We start from the raw sequence: 18,946 nt of genomic DNA, 5'->3' as shown, positions 1-18,946 counted from the left end.
CCTGCTACACAGACAAGGCAGCCGCTTCTTTAAAGCGTTTACTTAGCTGAAGTCTGAAGCTCGTGGACATCTGAGGAAGACGCACTTTGGAGAGCGGGCGGAAGACGGATAACTGCGTCTACAGGGCTGCGGTGGGTGGTGTAGACCCTTGCGGGTGGGCGCAGAGGCGGCGCCGGGACCGGCGGCACTCAACTCCTGTTGTCTGAGGCGCCAGCCGGTTGTCTGAGGTGCCAGCCGCGGTCCAGGCCCGGTGTGGAGACCCAGCGTGGCGCGGGTGGGTCGGCTGCTGGCTGCGGGGTCCGCGCCGGCGGCACTGCCTTCGCTGCGGATGGGACACCTCGGGGCGGCGGGTGGGCGTGGGCCGCGCAGCGCGGCTCGGCCTTGGCTACCAGACGCGGCATCGCACCTTTGGGTTCATGGGGGAGCCCTTCGTGCAGTGGAACGCGTCTGCGAAGGCACCAAGGTTCTGCAGCGAGCCCAGCACCCTGTGGGTGGACGGGAGGGGCCTGAGACAGTGCCGGCATGGGCGCGGGGCGCGGGGATGCCAGGGCCACTTGCCTGTACTTCAGGGGACTGTGGACATCAGTCTTGATGGACTGGATGGCGAACTCTGGCCGGTAGGATCCGCACCACACCTGTGGGCGCATGAGGGGCGTGTTTGCGGAACTGGGGAATGGGCGGTGGTGGGATGCAGGGGTAAGGAGGACCAGAGGGGATGCCCCCACCTACACCCCAACAAGGGCCTGGGGAGGCGGGCTCCCCTAGGGCTGTGGCTGTGCGGGAGTGTGGTCTCCTTCCTCTAGGCACAGAGGAGTTCCGCCAGGACCCCCTGCTCCTTGGGTGGGGAGAGGGAAGGCAGCCGGTTGCCCCCCCCTCCACAGCTACATCTGAATTTTCCCCAGTCCCAGCTCTCCTGCCATCGTTTCCCTCCAGGAAGCCCTCTTGGCCCATTAGTTCTGGTTCTGCCTGGCTTGCCAGCCCACAGAGTCCCTGGAGGCACCCTGTAGTGAGGGCTCCCCAAGGATAGGAGATGGGAGCCAGCTCCCAGCGGTGGGTGAGGGGACAAGGGGGGAGGGTGGGGGTAGGGGTGGGGAACTGACTCCCACCTGTGCATAGTTGATGAAGAACAGTTGCTGGTAGGTCAGTTCCAGGCCTGGCAGCTGCTGGTCCTTGCCGCCTTCTGCCACCCACTTCAGGTAAGCCTGCAGGCACCAAACGGGTGCTGGGCCAGGGCCTGCCCTCCCGGGGGCAGCACCAGCCTGGTCAGGACTCCTGGTCCTTGGCTTAGGGCCGGATGGAGGTCTGGCTCCCAGGCCTCCCCTGGTGGGGGTCCTGCCTCTGCAGCGTGAAGCTTCTGAGCACCCCAGGGACTATCTGAGCACGGAGCCTGGCTAGGCTCTGTGGGGGCTCACTGCCTGGGCAGCCTGCCTCACAAATGAGCTCCTGACACCCAGTGCCCAAGACTGTCAGTGCAGGAGTGTCGCTGAGGCTGGAAGGTGTGCAGTGACTGTCACTGTCTTATTTGGCAATGGACAGTGGTCTCCCCAGAGTGCAGAGGCCTCAGCTAAGATTGGAGTGAAGTGAGGGCCAAGTGGCTGTAGTCCTTGCCCAGCTGTGGCCAGCAGGTTCCCCCAGGGCTCTGCTGCCTCCCTGTCAGATGAAGAAGGGTCCCGGGATACATCTAGGCTTGGGCAGGGGACAGTCCCTGCCACACTGAGGGGCCTGTCCCTGCCTGGACCTGACCACTCCCTTCACCCACGTCCTCCGGGGGGCCTTACTTGCACCCACCTTGTATGCCTGCCGCACCCCTCCATTGTCGGCGATGTTTTCCCCGAGTGTGCTGAAGCCATTCACCTACAGGCGGGAGACAGGATCGGGGGTGGGGAGCGCCTGGGCTGCCCTCCTCTGCCCTCCCCCAGGTCAGGGCTGTGGCGTTGTCCGGGGATGGCTGCTCACATTCTGGTCATCAGCCAGGTCCCAGGAGTAGTTGCCATACTGGTAGACCATGCACTCTGACTGCTCCCTAAAGTGCTGGGCAGAGAAGTTGCTCCACCAGTCCAGCATGTTCCCGTTCTTGTCGAAGTTCCGGCCTGAATGGGGAGGTTAGGGGAGGGGTAGGCTACCCGTGATCCCCAGCGATCCCCAGCCTGCCCAGCGCCAGCATCTCCCCCACGTCCTCCTGGAACCCCCGTGTCTGGAGCTCATATGAGCAGAGAATGGGCCCTGGGTTGGGGCTGCTTAGGCCCTGGGGGACAGAAGGCTTCAGTGGTGTCCACGCCACCCCCAAGGTCAGGGTATGGGGTCTCTCTCAGGCCACTGTGGACTAGTGACTCTTGCTGTGATGTTCAAACTCTCCAAACCCCAGGGGAGGAAGCATGGACCCTGGGGGCCCACGGCTGCCCTCAGAAGGTCTGGGTGGGTCAGCCCTAGGGGAAGGCCAGCCTCCCTGGGTGGCAGCTTGAGGCCCCTGGAAGCAGGTGGGGGGGGTCCCCCAGGCAGTGGTGGGAGGAGTGAGTGTGTCACTGGAGGTGAGGCTCGGCGCCCCGGGCAGCCCCCCACCATTGTCGTCAAAGCCGTGGGTGATCTCGTGCCCGATCACCATCCCGATGCCCCCGAAGTTCAAGGCCTGTGGCTGCTCCTTGCTGAAAAAAGGGGGCTGGAGGATCCCGGCGGGGAACACTGTGGGGAGTGGGAGGTGGGGGGAGATAGAGTAAGCTGTAGGTGAGCACACCCGTGTGTGGGGCTCTGGGCGGGCACATCGAGGGGTCCTGCCATTTAACCCATGGCCGGGGAGGTAGAGGTTATGACCCCCGCATTTTACAGAGGAGAAAAACCAAGGCTCAGAAGGTGGGAGGGCAGGACTAGAGGAGCAGGGTGGAGAGGGAACGTACCAATCTGGTTTCGGTTTGGAGAGTAGAAGGCGTTCACCACGGCGGCCCCGATGATCCAGCTGTAGAAGACAGGTGCATCGTTCAGAGCCCAGCTCTCCTGGGCCTTCCTCCAGGCCGCTCTACTTGGCTGACCAAAGCCCACTCTGACGCATGCACAGCGTTCACGTCACAGGGCCAGCACTGCCAATGGCCAGGGCTAGGTCTGAGCCAGTCTGACCACCTGGTTTCTCCCTGGAGCCCCACAAATAGAGGGCAGGTGCAAGGGGCTCGGAGTCAGACCACTGCCCTCCCCAGCTGGCCTGGAGCCTGGCCCATCCCCCACCCCACCCCATCTCCACTCACAGGTTCTGGTCCACCTTTTCCCTAAGCTTCTTGAGGCTCCGCTGGGCACCAGCCTTCAGATTCTGCAGTCCGTTCTCAAAGTACAGGTGCTCCGAGAAGTTCAGCTATAGGAGAGAGGTGGTCATTTCTGGACATGCGTTCAGGGTCCTCGAAGGGCTGGCGGGGAAGGGAGGTCAAGGACAGCTTACACACTGGCCTCAGGACTTCCCAGGCAGTCCTGCACGTGACTCACAGACTCTGGATGCAGGTGGACTAAGGGCCAGCCCTGGCTCTGTGTGTTTACCAGGCAAGATCCGAGACCCTCCTGGCCTCAGTTTCCCCACTGGTAACGGAAGGTGATGCTGGAGCCCCGGCACAAGGTCAGATGACTAAGTTAGGAGGAGTCCACCCCTGGTGGTTGAGGGCCCAAGGTCCCCTGGGCTGGTTCATGGGCAGGTTGGGTTGTGGTGAGGGGACAGGTGGGGCTCTGGAGGGCCCCTGGCCGAGGGGTGGACCGGGGGGCCCCCATTGGAATACGCACATTGGAATACTCCTCATCCAGGTGTTTGTTCGCCTCCTCCAGGATGTAGTCGGGGTATCCGATCTGCTCCCGGATGTTCATGGCCTGGGGAGGAGAGGGGGCCAATTCATGCCCACCCCGCCATGGGCATCCTGGTTCTGCCCCCACCATGTGGGTCAGGGGCTAAGGAACTTGGCTTTCCTTGCAGGCTGGGGGGAGGCTAATGGGGACAGAACGTGGAAGGGCTTGACTGGAGACCAACCTTCACCACCGACCTTCATCCAGCCGCCAGCCAGGGTCTGGGGTAGGGGTAGGGCCGAGCTGCCATGCTGCCCTCTGTCACACGGGCCCAGAGGGACCCCTGCTCCTTGCAGCCGTGGCCGCCCCCACCCCTTGCTGGGGGTGCTGGTGGAGGCCTCATATCTGTCCAAAGCCCCTCCCTGAGCGAGCCCCACCCCCCGCTCATTGCCCTCTCTCTGAAGTGGGTGTGGTGATGGTCACCCCATGGCCATCGCACTGGGGCCCCCCTCCCTGGCCTCCTTCCCACCTTCTCCTGGGCCTTCTTCTTGGATGACTCGTCCATCCAGCTCAGCTCATCCAGAGTGTCCACGAACACTGCCCGCACCTTGTCAATGAGCTCTTTGACCTGCAGGAGTGCATGGCCCTGGTGCCTGGGGGGCCAGCACTGGGTCTCTGCAGCGGGCTGGTACCTCCGAATGTGGAGGGGGTTTGGGGTGGGATCCAACCCCCTGGGCACTTTGTCCAGGGTGGGCCTTCTGACCTCCTGGGCAGGGTCCCCATGGCTGCACTTTGTCTGGGGTGGGCCTGTGGCCTGCTGGGCCCTGGACTCATGCCTCATACGACTTGTCCCCCCTCCCAGGCAGGCCAGCAGAGCTGGGGGTGGGGCTGATGGTCCTATGGGGGGCACTGGGGCCAACACGTGCTCTCCAGTGTGCACAGGCGCTGCTGGACAAGCAGGAGCCCCTGGCCAAGGGCCAGGTGGTCCCTGCAGGGAGGCTGCACCAGGCCCAGGGCGGGTCGTGGAACACCCACCACGTCCTTGCTGTCACCAGGAAAGGCCTCCTTGACGTAGAGCGAGCCCACGGCGCTCTCCATGTTGCTGTTGACGTAGCTGACGCACTCCCGCCAGCGAACCTCCTCCACCGTCGTGCCATAGAGTGCCTGGCATGGTTCACGTTGTCATCATATTTACCAACACCTACTCCCCTGGCCTCGGCCCCAGGGTGCCCAGGGACCAGTGGGGTACATGGGGGAACTCAGACACTCCCTTTGAACCCTGACCCCCAGGGGTGGGAGGACAGGGTGTGTGACTTGGAGGGTGGGGCTCCCGGCCCAGGCTGGCCCACAGAGGCTGGGGGCCCTCCTTGTTCCCTGCCCATGGCCTGATTATCTGCTCTTCAGGAGTCCAGCCCCACCCGAAGCACAGGATGGCGTTGACCTTGGGGGCCTTGTCTAGCTCAACTGTGAGCCACCAGCTGCCTGGGGCTCCGTTTTCCCATCTCCAAAGTGACGATGAGAATACTTGTGGTCCTCAGGGACACAGGGCACAGCCCACCAGTCTCCTCTGTTCATGGGATTCTCCTGGCAAAAATACTGGAGTGGGTTGCCATTCTCTTCTCCAGGGGAATCTTCCTGACCCAGGGACTGAACCTGGGTATCCCACATTGCGGGCAAATTCTTTACCATCTCAGCCACCAAGGAACTGCCTGACTATACTTTTCCAGTTTCCAAAGTGATGGTGAGAATGTTTGCTGTTCTTGGGACACAGAGCACAAGATGGAAACGTTTCTCCTGTCAGATTTCCGGCTCTGAGTCCCGGCCAGCCTGGAGCTCTGGCCCCGCATCTGGCCCCACGCTTCAGGGCTGTGGGGTCTCCTGACCCCAAAGCACTCTGACTCAGCCTCTCTCCACTGAGCTTCAGGCTCCACTCTCTTCCCCAGCTTGGCTGCTAGGGTCTCCAGCTTGGCTGCCGCAACCTGGCTACCACTCTTAACACCCCCAGGGCTCTCAGTGCCTGTGGAACCTGAGAGCTGCTCCGGCCCACAATTGCCGGTCCCCCACCTCATCTCCCTCCTTCCCCCATGTGACCCTGGGGTTGCTGTCCCAAGACCTCTGTACTGGCTATTTCTCTCCTGGGGAATCTGGCCGCGGTCTTTTCATGCCTGGGTCATCTTGCCCAAGGTCTCTACTGTCTACATGGAGAGGCCCTCCCTGCCCTCATCCCTTCCCTTCGCATCTTACTTGCTGGTTTTAAAGAGCAGATCAAGGTTTGTTCAGCTGACCCAAGAGGATCAGTGCCTCGTCAGCCTCAATCGTGGCTCTGACCCCAGGGTGGGCTTTGGTGCTTGGCCCGCGGCAGGTGGTCAGTGTCATAAAGGGACAAGTGGCAGGCCAGTTTCGGTGTACGGGGAGATCCATGGGGGCGGGGTGTCACTCACCTTGCGGTAGCTTGCACGTGCTTCCTTAAACCTCTGGCTCAGGCTGCTGATACGGTCCAGCACCAGGCGCCAAATCAGGTAGTTCTGCATGGTCCTAAGGCAGGAGGCACAGGGAAACGGATGGAACAGGTGGGTGGTGCTTGCCCAGGGAGAGGATGAGGTTTCCGACCCTTGGACAGCAGGCTCCACACCAAGCAGGGCGTTCAGGATGGTGGAGGAAACATCCAAGACGACCCCCACATACATCCTGCCTGCCCCTGGATGCCTCAAGGAGGGGTTCGCATCTGTAATGTAAGGTTCCATTGGCCACGAGCATTTACCCCCATTGTGTCCCTCATGCCTCAGAGTGATGCTTTATTGGGTCCTTTCCTGAGAGGAGGAGCTGTTAAGGAGGAGGAGAGAGCGGGGGAAAGATGCTGAGGCCTCCTGGGGCCTTCGTTGGCCCTACCTGGGTGAGTAGACATCGATGATGCCTTCAAGATTCTGGAGGTAGGGGATGCCATAGACCACCACTTCTTCATCAGGCAGCAGATCGATTTTGACAGAAGATAGCACGGATTGTATGAAGAGAGTCCAGTTAAATCCCTGGGAACAGAGGATGGGGAGAAAGAAGGGGAGACACAGGCACCCAAGAAACCCACCCTTACCAGAGTATTCTGGTGGAGAAGGTGGGTTTCCTAGTGGCTCAGATGGTAAAGAATCTGCCTGCAGTGAGGGAGACCTGGGTTTGATCCCTGGGTCAGGAAGATTCCCTGCAGAAGGGAATGGCAACCCACTCCAGTATTCTTGCCTGGAGAATTCCATGGACAGAAGAGCTACAGTCCTTGGGGTTGCAGAGTCGGACACGACTAACGTGTTCACTTTTTCAGGGAGAAGGTGCAGGTAATCAGGAAAAAGGTGGATGACATTACTGCAAGCCTAAAAATGGTGAGAAGAGATTATGCAATATATTTGAAAACTCAAGTACAATGGAAGAATTCCTGGAAAAATGCTTACCAAAGACGAAAGAAGAAATAGAAAAAAAGTGTCATGTGTAATAATCTGGATGTGTGCATGCTCAGTTGTGCCTGACTCTTAGCAGCATGGACTATAGCCTGTCAGGCTCCTCTGTTGATGAAAATTTCCAGGCAAGAATACTGGAGTGGGTTGCCATTTCCTATCCCAGGGGATGCTCCCAACCCAGGGATTGAACCCATGTCTCTGGCGTCTCCTACATTGGCAGATGGATTCTTTACCATTGAGCCACCTGGGAAGCCCAAAGACATACAAAGGTAGAAAACTGGATATTTAATTAAAATATTTTCACATAGAATTTTCCAGACTTATCTGGCTTTTCTGGTGGATACTGACATTTAAGGAAGACATACTGTCAATTTTACTCAAACTTTTCAGAGAAGGGGAAAAGAAAAAACTGTTTCAGCTTGATTTATGAGATGAAGAATAATCTTAATATCAATTAAGGATATTACAAGAAAAGAAAACAATAGGCCAGGGACCTGCCAGGCAGTCCAGTGGTTGAAACCTTTGCCTTTGGAAGCAGGGGGTGTGGATTTAAACCCTAGTTGGGGAGCTGAGATCCCACATGCTTCCTGGCCAAGGAATCAAAGCATATAACAGAAGCAATATTGTAGCGTGTTCAATAAAGACTTTAAAAAATGGTTCACATCAAAACATCCAAAAAAATCTTAAAAATGCAATTAGAATTCATCCATACCTGTATAAAATGATAATGCAACACAGCCAAATTAGATTTACTCAAGGAATACAAGTGTGGTGTAACATTTGAGAATCAAATCAATGTTATTCTCTATGATAACTGAATACAGAAGATCGATCACATGGTAATTTCAGCAGAGGCAGAAAAGTTGTTTAAAAATGGACTATCTATTCATGATAAGACTCTGAGCAAATTAGGAATAGGAGACAAGTTCCATAATCTAATGAAATGATCTATACAACAGGCTAAAGAATGCTGAGTGCCAAAGAATTAATGCTTTTGAACCGTGGTGTTTGAGAAGACTCTTGAGAGTCCCTTGGACTGCAAGGAGCTCAAAGCAGTCAATCCTAAAGGAAATCAATTCTGAATATTCATTGGAAGAACTGATGCTGAAGGTGAAACTCCAATACTTTGGCCATCTGATGTGAAGAACTGACTCATTAGAAAAGACCCTGATCCTGGGAAAGGTTAAAGGCAGGAGGAGAAGGGGACGACAGAGGATGAGATGGTTGGATGGCATCACTGACTCCATGAACATGAGTTTGAGTAAGCTCCAGAAGACAGTGAAGGACAGGAAGTCTGGTGTGCTATAGTCTGTGGTGTTGCAAAGAGTCAGACATGACTGAGTGACCAAACAACGAATACAACAGGAACAGTGACAACAAATAAAACCCCACTCTACAGCAAACAAAATTAAGTGAAAGCTTGCAAAACGTTGCAAGCTTTTCTTCTGAGATCAGGAAGGAAACAAGATATCGACTGTCATGATTTTAGCATTATACTAGAAGTCCTAGCCAGTTCAATAAGATAAGAAAAAAGTAAAATCAGTAAGGATTGAAAAGAAAAAAACACATTTTTCATAAAGGACATGATTTTGTGTATATAAAATATGAAAGGATAAACTAGTGGAACTACTACATGCTTTGAGTAAAATTGCTATATACAAAGTATTTTGATTAATATATACCAGGAACAAGCAAGATATATTACAAAATGATACCATTTGCAATGATATTTAAAAAACCTAGGAATAAATCTATTGAGAGAGATATAAGGCCTTGACATAGAAAACTATAAAACTTATTGAGAGAAACAAGAGAAACCATAAATATATAGAAGTAAATGTATATGGAAGGTTCATGGATCAGAAGATTCAACTTTGTAAAGATGTTGATCTTCCCCAAATTGACACTTAGATTTGAAGCAATCCCTATCAAAATCTCAGCAGCTTTGTGTGTGTGTGTGATTGGCTAGCTGACTCTGAATCTTTTAAGACATGTAAAAGTTCAAGAATAATCAGTTTGATCTTGAAGAACAGAGTTGGTAGACATCAAAACTTATCACAAAGCTGTAGCAACAAAGGCAATGGGTGCTGGCATGTGAATAAACAGAGACCAATGGAACAGAAGAGAGTTCAGAGATAACACACGCAGGTACAAACACACAGACACAGACATGCATGCAGAGGCACACAAAGACACTCAGTCTTTAACAAAGGTGGCACACAGCGCAGAGGCTGATGATGGAGTGTTTTCAGTAAATGGTGCTAGATCATCTGGATGGCCACAGGGAGGAAATTACACAATTCCTTCTCACTCTATATAAAAAACCAGGACCTCCTTGGTGGTGCAGTGGATAAGAATCCTCCCAGTGCAGGGGACATGAGTTCGATCCCTGGTCTGGGAAGATTTCACACACTGTGGAGCAACTAAGCCCATGCCCTGCAACTACTAACCTCGTGCTGCAACTACTGAAGCCTGCAAGCCTAAAGCCTGTGCTTCGCAGCAAGAGAAGCCACTGCAATGAGAAGCCCATGCACTGCAACGAAGAGCAGCCCCCACTCCCTGCAACTGGAGAAAGCCTGCTCAAAGCAACGAAGACCCAGAACAACTAAAAAGAAATAAATAAGTAAAATAAATCAGCTCAAGGTAGACTTCAACCTAAATGACCTTGACAGGCAAAGATTTCTTAAGCAAAATGCAAAGAATACTAGACATAGATACAGTATCCATCCAACTTCCATAAGTTGATAAACTGGACTGTTTTAAACCTCCTTAATAAAAAATAACCAGTATGAGAGTAAAATATCAGGCTGCCCGTTGGAGAGGACATTCGATATACAGAAACTGACTGGGGGATCACATCCAGTGTCTATAAAGAACTAAAAACCAGTGAGAAAGCAGAGGTGGGAAGAGACTTGAACAGACACTTAGGAAAAGGGGGTCATTGCTGGCCAGATGGTGTGGAGTAGTTCAGGGAACATCAAATCCAACCCAGACAGAATTCCACAGCACATCCCTAGACTGACTAAGATGGAAAGAATGGGCACACTCAAGCAACAGAGGGAGCGTTTCACTCCTGTTGGAGAGTGTAAATGGGTATGAGGCTTTGGAATGACCTGTGTCCTACCCCTGGGTGGATGCCTGGCAGAGATGCTTGCGTGTGTGTGCTAAAAGACATGCAAGAAATGAGTGCAGCAACATAGCTCAGAAAAGTCCAGAACTGGAACTGGCCCAGAGGTGCAGCAAGAGTAGAAGAGATGCACAAACTGTTGTGTGTTCTTAGAATCGATCGTGCAGCGATCAGGACAAGTGGGAGGTCGCTGCTGCCCTGGTGAGGTGAGATGTCGACTCGTCCAGGGAACGTAGAACAAGGCAACTGGTATGAGTGTGTGGTGGGAGAAGCAGGTGGCACTGTTTCAGGGGGAGGGCAGGGTGGGGGCTATGTGGATATGCTCACACATGACAGTTCTAAGCTTTATAAGCCCATTATCATCCAGACATTCTGAGCTCTGGGTTCCTGGATATGCCCCCTGCTGTTCCAGGGCTGTCTCCTGGGCAACTTCTGGCCATCTTGAGTTCCCTTCCTCTCACTTCCCATGTTGAGTCCATTTGCAAGTCCTGCCCCATCTCCTTTCCAAATTAACCCACAATCCAGGTTTCTCAGCACTTCTACTGCCGCTGGTCCCAGGCTGCCACCTGTCTGGGTTGTGCATCAGCCTCCTGAGCTGTCTCTCTGCTTCTGGCCCTCGGTCCCCTCCCTGTGCCCTCAGCAGCCAGGTCCTCTTTGTGAGTCAAGTCCTGTCCCATCATAGCTGGAGCCTTCAGAACGGTCCCAGAGGCCCGACACGGTCCACCCCTCCCCGCTGGCCTCCACTTGCCCCCAGACATCCCGCAGCCCTGGCCTCAGGACCTCAGCACGCACTATACCTCTGTCTCCACCTTGCTGGCCCTCTGACATGCTCTGTAGGCCACCTCTCTTTTTCCTGACCTGAACTCCAGGCAAGGGCTGCCTTCTTTGTTCATGGATGTAGCTAGTGCCAGAGCAGGGCTGGCCCCGAAAGTGCCCGCTGGGGAGTGGGTTGTGGGTGAGGGGTTTCACAGCGGGCCGTGGCTGAGAGCGGGGAAGGAAGAGTAGGATTGGGCGCCATGGGGCCTTTAGAGCACCAGGTGCAGAGCCCCGGGCGGGGCCTCTCCTGAGTGCTGTCTTGTTCCCCTGAGTCCTGTCTTGTTCCCCAAGTCCTCCTCTCTTGTTCCCTGAGTCCCCTTATGTTCCGTGGCTCCAGACACTCAGGTTTTCTGGTCAGAGGAAGGAGCTTTCTGCTTCTGCCTTCCTCCTGCTGACTTGGTTCTGTTCCCAGCTGCACCCTCCTCCCTCTGACTTGGGCCTCAGTTGCTGCCTTCAGTTGGCAATGGCTAGAATGGCTTTCCTGTCCCTCCTCCCACTGGGGGAGGCCCCTCTGACTGCTCAGGGTGGTCAGAGCAGGCTGTGGGTGGGTGGGGGGTGGGGAAGGGCCCAAAGCCAATCTCCCCTCTTCCTAGGCTGGGCTGCCTCTCCCCAGCCCCTGGCACTGAGCATGAAGCTTGGCCAGTGGGGAGGGTAGGATTGGAGGGTCTGGCCACAGTGGGGGTCCTGAGCTGGGCCTGGAGACAGAAAGCCCCAGGTGGGGGTCTGCATGAATCAGCCAGGTGAGTCCACAACCCCTACCAGGCTGTTTCCTGCTCAGAAAACTGGGGATGTTGCAGCAGCCACCTCATGGGAGGGTAGCCCCCCCATCCACAGACAGCCAGCTGAAGTCTATTGTCCCGGTGTGAAGGTGTCCCTGTTGAGTGACCAGTCCCATAGGCCCTCTCAGGGGGGCATGTATCTAGGGATCTCATGGCTCCTCTTGAGGGGGTGTATCTGGGGGGGTCCATGGCCCCTTTCAGGGGGTGTCTTGAGGTTTAGACTGTCCTGGTATGGAAGTAACCCTGTTGGGTGTACCTAGGGGTCCCATGGCCCCTCTCGAGGTGGGTATCTAGGGGTCCCAGGGCCCCTCTTGGGGGGTGTCTTGAGGTTTAGACTGTCCTGGTGTGGAAGTATCCCTGTTGGGTGTATCTAGGGGTCCCATGGCCCCTCTTGAGGGGGTGTATGGCCCCTCTTGGGGGGCGTATGTGGGGGGGTGTCCCACGGCCCCTCTTGGGGGGGTGTATCAAGGCTAAGAGGAGAGGCAGGCAGGCGGGGACAGGGCTCACCTTCAGACCGAACCTGTTCTGGAGCTGCTCCAGGTCCATCCTGTGGTACAGGGTGGTGACGTCGTGGCGCTCCTCCTGGGGGGCTGTGGCCTGCAGCAGGGCGGGTGGTCACAGGGGCCAGCATGGCTGGCCGGTCCCCCCGCACCCCCCTGCCCGGGGCACGGCCTCACGTTGGCCAGCTGTGTCTCCAGTTCCAGCACCTGGGCCATGTCTTCCTGCACCAGGTCGTTGTTCTCGGGGACGTTCAAGTCCGCCCGCAGCATCGTGGCCACCGACACCATGAACTGCAGGTAAGCTTCCCGTACCTGGGTCAAAGGACGCAGGACAAAGTCTGGTGGCCTCGGCCGCCTTGGCCCCCACGGTGCTCTCTGTGGGGGTGGGGTGGGCATATGACAGAGAGCAGCCCTCAGGTGCTCACCCGGACAGGCATTGCAGATGGCTTGTGCCTCCCAGAACAGCGCCCTCAGTGTTGGGGCTCACGCTCCCCACCAAGCCTGGGTGGGGGGTTGCAAGCTCTGTGTCTATGGCGCCTATGTGACCTGCATCAGGCACTCAGGGCCGGGCTTCCTGCTCCATCCCTCCGGTGTGTGACCAGGGCCTGAGACCTAATCCAGAGGACTGCACGGCCACATGCGAAGTGCGGGGCACACAGTAGGTGCTGGAAAAGGCCCAGGGTTCAGGGGGGCTGCCCCAGCCAGGCTGGCCGCAGCTGGGCACTGGGAATCAGTCCCGAGGACGTGTGCCTGTCTTGGACCCGCCTTCTTTGTGGCCCATCATCTGGGGGCGGGAACTACAGAGGCCTCCTCCTCCCAGTTGCCTGGTGTCAGGCTGGGCTAGTACCCACACGCTAATGTTGGTAGGCTCTGCTCCCTGGCCGCCAGGTGTGAGCCCATCCACATGCTCCAGCCGCTGCTGCTCTGAGCTGGGTTCCTTGGTCTGATCTCCCACCCCACAGCTTATCCACAGGTCCTGCTTTTGGTCCCCCTTGTCCTTTCTCTTGGCTGGTCCCATCCTTCACAGCCTAGCTCACAGTCTGCCTCTTGCGGGAGGCCCACCATATTGCTTCTGGGACGTGGGTCATGTCACCTCCTGCCTTCCCAGCCCACTCCCAGTCTTTCCTCTCCAACTTCCCCCTCTTCCCCTCGCTGGCCCTGTCCTCGCCACTATTTGGTTCCCCATTTCTCTCCTCCTGTGTGCACAAGCAAGACAGCTCCGGGAGCAGACTTAGGGCCTAGTTGGTGGCTGTGTTCAGATTTCTACAGGCCCTGAGCTGGCTGCATGGACTCTAGTCCTGCCCTGGCAAGGGGGCAGGCAGGGTGTGCCTCTCAGGGCTGTAGGGCTGAGCTGATTCCCAAGCCTGGCTCCAGGGGTCCAGGGGCACCCCTGCAACAGTGACAAAGGCAGGGGTCCAAGTCTGCATGTCTAGCCCTCAGCACTGGGATTGAGCAATGCAGGTGCCCACAAAGGCTAGCTGTGGGACAGGGTGGGCAGACACACAGGGAGCTGGGCCTCAGGGGGCCCTCAAGTGACATGCAAGGGGGCACCCGGAGCAGAGGGGGCAGGCAGGAAAGTGCTGGGGGGTACGGGGCTGATCTAGCATCGGGCAGCCCCTGACTCACCTTCTGGTTGTTGCCCTCCTTGAAGTAGTACTCTCGGGACGGCATGCCCAGGGTGGGTTGGTCTATCTGCAGACAGAGCGTGAGAACCTGGGCACGGAGCCAGGTCCCCAGCTTCGCTTCTCCCCCAGACTGAGCTCCACGTGGAGTGCATGCAGACACCAGCCCCAGCTCCTGCCCTGGGCTGGCTTGTGGGTGGGCTGAGGGTAGGCCTACCTTCAGGGCCTTGGGCACCCTCTCCCGCCCCCCAAAGTAAGGGCACATTCCACACGGGTCCTCTGTGGCCTTATAGCTGTGGCCAGTGGTAGCTCTCTGAGGTCAGACTTTCTGAGCTGGTGCCAAAGGCCTGGACAGAGTGTCCTGAAGACCAGCTCAGCACATGGGCTTACTCCTGGTCAGGACCTGGGTCCCAGAAACCCAGATGGTTAGCACCGGTCCCCTGTGCTGCAGGTGTGGATGAGCGCAGGGCCCCGGAGCACACCAGGCCCACCCGGCCCTATGGAGCCCCGCCTCCCCGGCCCCCTGGCTCGTACGTAGATGATGTGCCGGCTGGAGTTCTGGTCGTCGTTCCAGATGAAGAGGTCGATGAGCACCCGCCGGTTGAACTGTGCGTTCATCACGGCCAGCTGCTGTTCCAGCTCCCACTGGGGGCCTGAGGGTCAGCGCCTCATGCTGGAGACCCGCTGGCCTTGGGGTCTAGCCCAGCCCCTCGTCTGATGGGGAATCCCAGAACTTGGGGGTGTTGGGGACCCTGGCTTGTGGCAGCAAGCACACCAGTGGGCCTTAGAGGGGAGTTTGGGGTCGCCCTTCCCCACATTGTCCACAGGGAACAACAGAGCGGGAAGGAGAGCCTGCCCTGAGAGCTGGAGCCCTGGGTCTCTCCTTAGGGCTCTGGAAGGGATGCCACTCTGTAGAGCTGGAAGGGACCGGCTGCCCAGAGCCCACTAGCAGCTGCTGCACACTGCCCAGCTCAGGCCTAGAAGGCCTCGGCTCCAAGGAGCCCCAGACCCAGGGCCACCTGCCCTGCCTTACCTACGCTCTTGTTCCACTTGTCCATGGCCACTGGCCAGCCTCCCACCACCTCCAGGATATTCAGCAGGGGCTGTGAGTCTCGCTTCTCTATCTCACCTGAAAGGGGAGGGAGCGGTCACTCACCCGATGCCCGAGGGGTGTGTGTATGTGTGTGACACCTGCTGCATACCCAGGTATGCTGATGCCCCGCACTAAGTCCGACCCTCCCTACACAGACTCTGCAGAGGGGAACATGTGGGGCCCTGGAAAGAGCAGAGGCAGGACACAGGTGGGCAGGGGCCCAGGGTTGATGAAAGCCAAGGTGCCACCAGGACAAGGGTATTGGGGTCTGTGATCCAGAGCAGATGGACCTCAAGAGGCCCAGGCAGCACTCTGGGCAGGGGTGGGGGACCAACTCGACGGTGGGGAAGCCCTCGAGCCTTCCAGTCCCAGCATCGAGTGGTTGAACTGCTGACAGAGCTTGACACACAACCTCCCAGTGTGGTGGTTCAGGAAGTTTGGGAGAACCTGGGTCAAGAATCAGTGTAAGTGGGAACAGAGAGGCCTGTGGAGTAAGCAGAGGCTTCGGGGTGGGGAGGGACTGGTCAGTCACTTGCTCTGGACGGGCTTGAGAGCCGGCTGGTGGGGGAGTGGTCCGGGGGAGGGGGGCCAGGGCCTGGGGGAGTGAGAAGTATGGTATCCCACATGGCTGGTGAGGGCACAATGGGTTTGCTTTCTTGGGTCCCAAGCTGAGAGCAGTTTCAAAACTTAGGGAGTCCTGGCAGTCTCAGGCCGGTTGTGACAAGAGTCACTGGCTTGCTGGGCTAGTTCCCACAGGTGATGGACTGGCCACCAGGCTGCAGGCCGTGGGTCACACCTGTACTTCTATACTCAGTCTGGCATTGTCCTTTTGGATGTTTGGTCTCTCAGTTCAGAAACTCTATACATGTGGGAACCCAGGACACCTTCTTCACCTGGTAGGTGCCGGCCAGACCAGATCAGGTGACCTCTTGTTTCCATGAGGAGGAGGGAGTGCACCAGCCAGGGGTTGTAAAGAGACACCCAGATAATGCTGGGGTCCCCACAAGTCCCACTCAGGTACACCAGGAACAAGCCCCTCCTTCCAGAGACCTCGGGGAAACAGCCAGCCTTGAACCCTGGCACCGAGGAGCTGTCCCCAGAGCAGCCAAAAGCATGAGCTAGGCTTGAAAGCCCCAAGGCAGGTGGCCAAGGGGAGATGGCTGGAGGGGCCCAAGTGTGTGAATACTCCTAATAGGGACCAGCGCCCAGAGAAACCCCCCAATACCCCCCCAACATACACATAAGCATACACATATACACACAAATCACACAGACACACAGATACATATACATACACACACACAAAGACACACACACATATACACACAAGCATACAAAGACACACACAAACACATATGCCTATACACACAAAGACATACATATGCATATGTATATAGAACATGCACACATATACACAGACACACACTACACATATCCACATATATATGTACACACACCTACACACAAATGCATAAATACACAGACATACATACACCAATACACATTCAAACATATACACACACATTCCTACACATGCATATATACACAAGCACACACACAATAGACATACATTCGCATCTATGCACACACATGCATCCCTCACTATCTCTCTCCTGCCTGAAGATGTGCCGCCCACAAGGGTCAGGGTGTGAGCTGGTTCTGGGTAGCTGGCAGTCAGCCCATGCTCACAGGAAGCCTGGACCCTATGGTCAGGCAGTAGGGGCACACGGTCCCCTCAGATGAGTTTGGGATGGTGCCCTGTCCCTTGCTCTGCCGAGGGCTGAGGGTCCTGGCAGGGAGGCCCCACTGGCCACTCACTCTCGTTCATGCAGGAGCGGTAGAGCACCTTGGCCTTCTGCACGGCCGGCCGGTCCTTGGAGGTGGAGTTCTCCAGCACCGCTGTGGGCAGAGAAGCCGAACAGAGGCCTCAGGTGACTGCTGGTGGTGGGGGAGGGTCAAAGTCCCAGCCCAGGGTGAGGCTTCATCCCAAGGGACTCCCTCTCCCCAGCCCGCTGGGTGAGGAGGGCTCTGCTGGCCGTCCCCCTGCTCCCCGTGGTGGAGGCTGTGCTCACCTTTGAGGATGATCTCCAGCTCATCCCGAAGGATGTCAAAGACGCTGTAGCGCGAGTTGGTCTCAGGGATCACGTGGCGCCGCAGCCAGCCCCCGCATGCATACTGGTAGAAGTCATCACACGGCTCCATGGACGGGTCCATGTTCTGGAGGATCCTGGCAGCTGTTCGTCCCCAGAGGGTGCGGAGGGAGAGGGGGGACCCGGTGTGGATGGCCCGATGGGCGGTCAGATATTCAGTCACAGCCAAGTGCCCTCGGGAGCGTTAGTCACCCTGGGACCTCAGGAAGGTTGGAAGCAGGGGCTCCAGCTCTAGTGTGTGTTAGTCGCTCAGTCGTGTCTGACTCTTTGCGATTCCATGGACTGTAGCCCCCAGGCTCCTCTGTTCATGGGATTCTCCAGACAAGAACACTGGAGTGGGTTGCCATTTCCTTCTCCAGGGGATCTTCCCAACCCAGGAATTGAACCCAGGTTTCCCACACTGCAGGCGGATTCTTTACCGTCTGAGCCACCAGGGAAGCCCCCAGATCTAGGGACCCCAGTTATCGGCCACACAACCTTGGACCCCTGTGACCGCTCTTATACTCCCCTTCCACATCTGCAAATCTGCGATGCTAGTGGTCTGGGCCCACCTGACTTGCAGCAAGTGCTCGACGCTGGCCCTGCCCCAGAGCCCTGTAATGGGTCACTGTGTCCGTGGGGGATGGTGGCTGTCATCCACTACGGGGCTTCATTTCCTGTTGGAGGGTTGTCTTTGTCCCAAGAACCCCAAGTGGCAGGGACAGTGGTGGGATGCTTTCAGCCGGGCTGGCCAGGCTGGACCCCCACCCAGGACCCTCCCTCACCTTCTGCTTTACGTGGCTGGGACCTTGCAGGAGGCAGCACTACACGGGTCTCTCCACAGCCCCAGTGTGGGCCGAAGAATCACATTTCTGGGTTTTTACACTAGTGTTTCTTTGTACCCTTTTCACTGTGTTTTATCTGCAAATAGCTGCACGTGGCACCCAATTTTAAGATGAATTCCTGGGAGAAAACTCAAGAGTGTGTGTGTGTGTGTGTGTGTGTGTGTGTGATCTTCTTTCTGTAAATGCAAAAAAGAGCATGTGGGGTCCCTGTGCTTGCTTCGCTGTGGTCACAAGGGCCTCAGGGGGCAGAGAGTGGCTTCCTGGGCAGCACAGCGGGTGAGACACCCGCAGAGGAGTCCCTGCCTGTGTTCACAGCTGGGTCTGCCCACCAGCCCAGTGCCGTGTGTGTGTGTGTGTGTGTGTATCTGTATATATGGGTGTATGTGTATATGTGTAGGTATGTGCATGGGTGTATATGTGTGTATGTACGTGTGTGTGTATGTGTATATGTGTGTGTGGCTCCTCCTGGCCTTGGGCAGTGCCTACACCACCATCACCACCACCCCTCTACCCAGGGCAACGCTTGGCAGGGAGGTGGGCTTACCTGCCATCACGCAGCCAGGGGTGGTGCAGGTCTCGACCTTGTCCTTGGGGGTTTTGATCTCTGCAGGTAAGGAGCGATGAGCGTGAGTGCAGGACAAGGACGGTCAGGTGACAGTGGGGCAGGCAGGGGTGGGCGGGGCACCCGTGGGGTGGGCACGGCTGAAGTGGGCAGGGTCAAGCTTCAAAGTCATCCCACCCCCATGTGACCCAGCCTGGGCCCTGAGGGCATCCTCCCCGGGTTGCCCAGGCCTGGGCCTTAAGTGAGGGTAAGCTCATTTTGGCTTGACCCCTGCAGTGAC

The 18,946-nt window shown here is 56.8% G+C and overlaps 1 protein-coding gene across 1 annotated transcript; it reads right to left on the bottom strand.

Moving 5' to 3' along the window:
- Positions 1-11: 11 nt before the first annotated feature.
- Positions 12-18,679, bottom strand: MMEL1 (membrane metalloendopeptidase like 1). The gene is made up of 21 exons (XM_065936863.1): positions 18,649-18,679; positions 17,203-17,364; positions 16,949-17,029; positions 15,071-15,166; positions 14,572-14,690; positions 14,042-14,107; positions 12,623-12,727; positions 12,423-12,512; positions 6,640-6,776; positions 6,192-6,285; positions 4,786-4,914; positions 4,280-4,378; positions 3,754-3,837; positions 3,234-3,337; positions 2,892-2,950; positions 2,560-2,679; positions 1,957-2,090; positions 1,789-1,854; positions 1,107-1,202; positions 559-635; positions 12-485 (listed from the first exon to the last, which is right to left on the bottom strand). Exons 1-21 carry the CDS (start codon positions 18,653-18,655, stop codon positions 386-388), a joined length of 2,025 nt encoding a protein of 674 aa, XP_065792935.1. The 5' UTR covers positions 18,656-18,679; the 3' UTR covers positions 12-385.
- Positions 18,680-18,946: the final 267 nt, after the last annotated feature.

This window comes from Muntiacus reevesi, chromosome 5, assembly GCF_963930625.1.
Source record: "Muntiacus reevesi chromosome 5, mMunRee1.1, whole genome shotgun sequence".
NCBI lineage: Eukaryota > Metazoa > Chordata > Mammalia > Artiodactyla > Cervidae > Muntiacus > Muntiacus reevesi.
The sequence above is the reverse complement of the archived record's forward strand: the minus strand, read 5'-3'. Positions and strand labels throughout refer to the sequence as shown.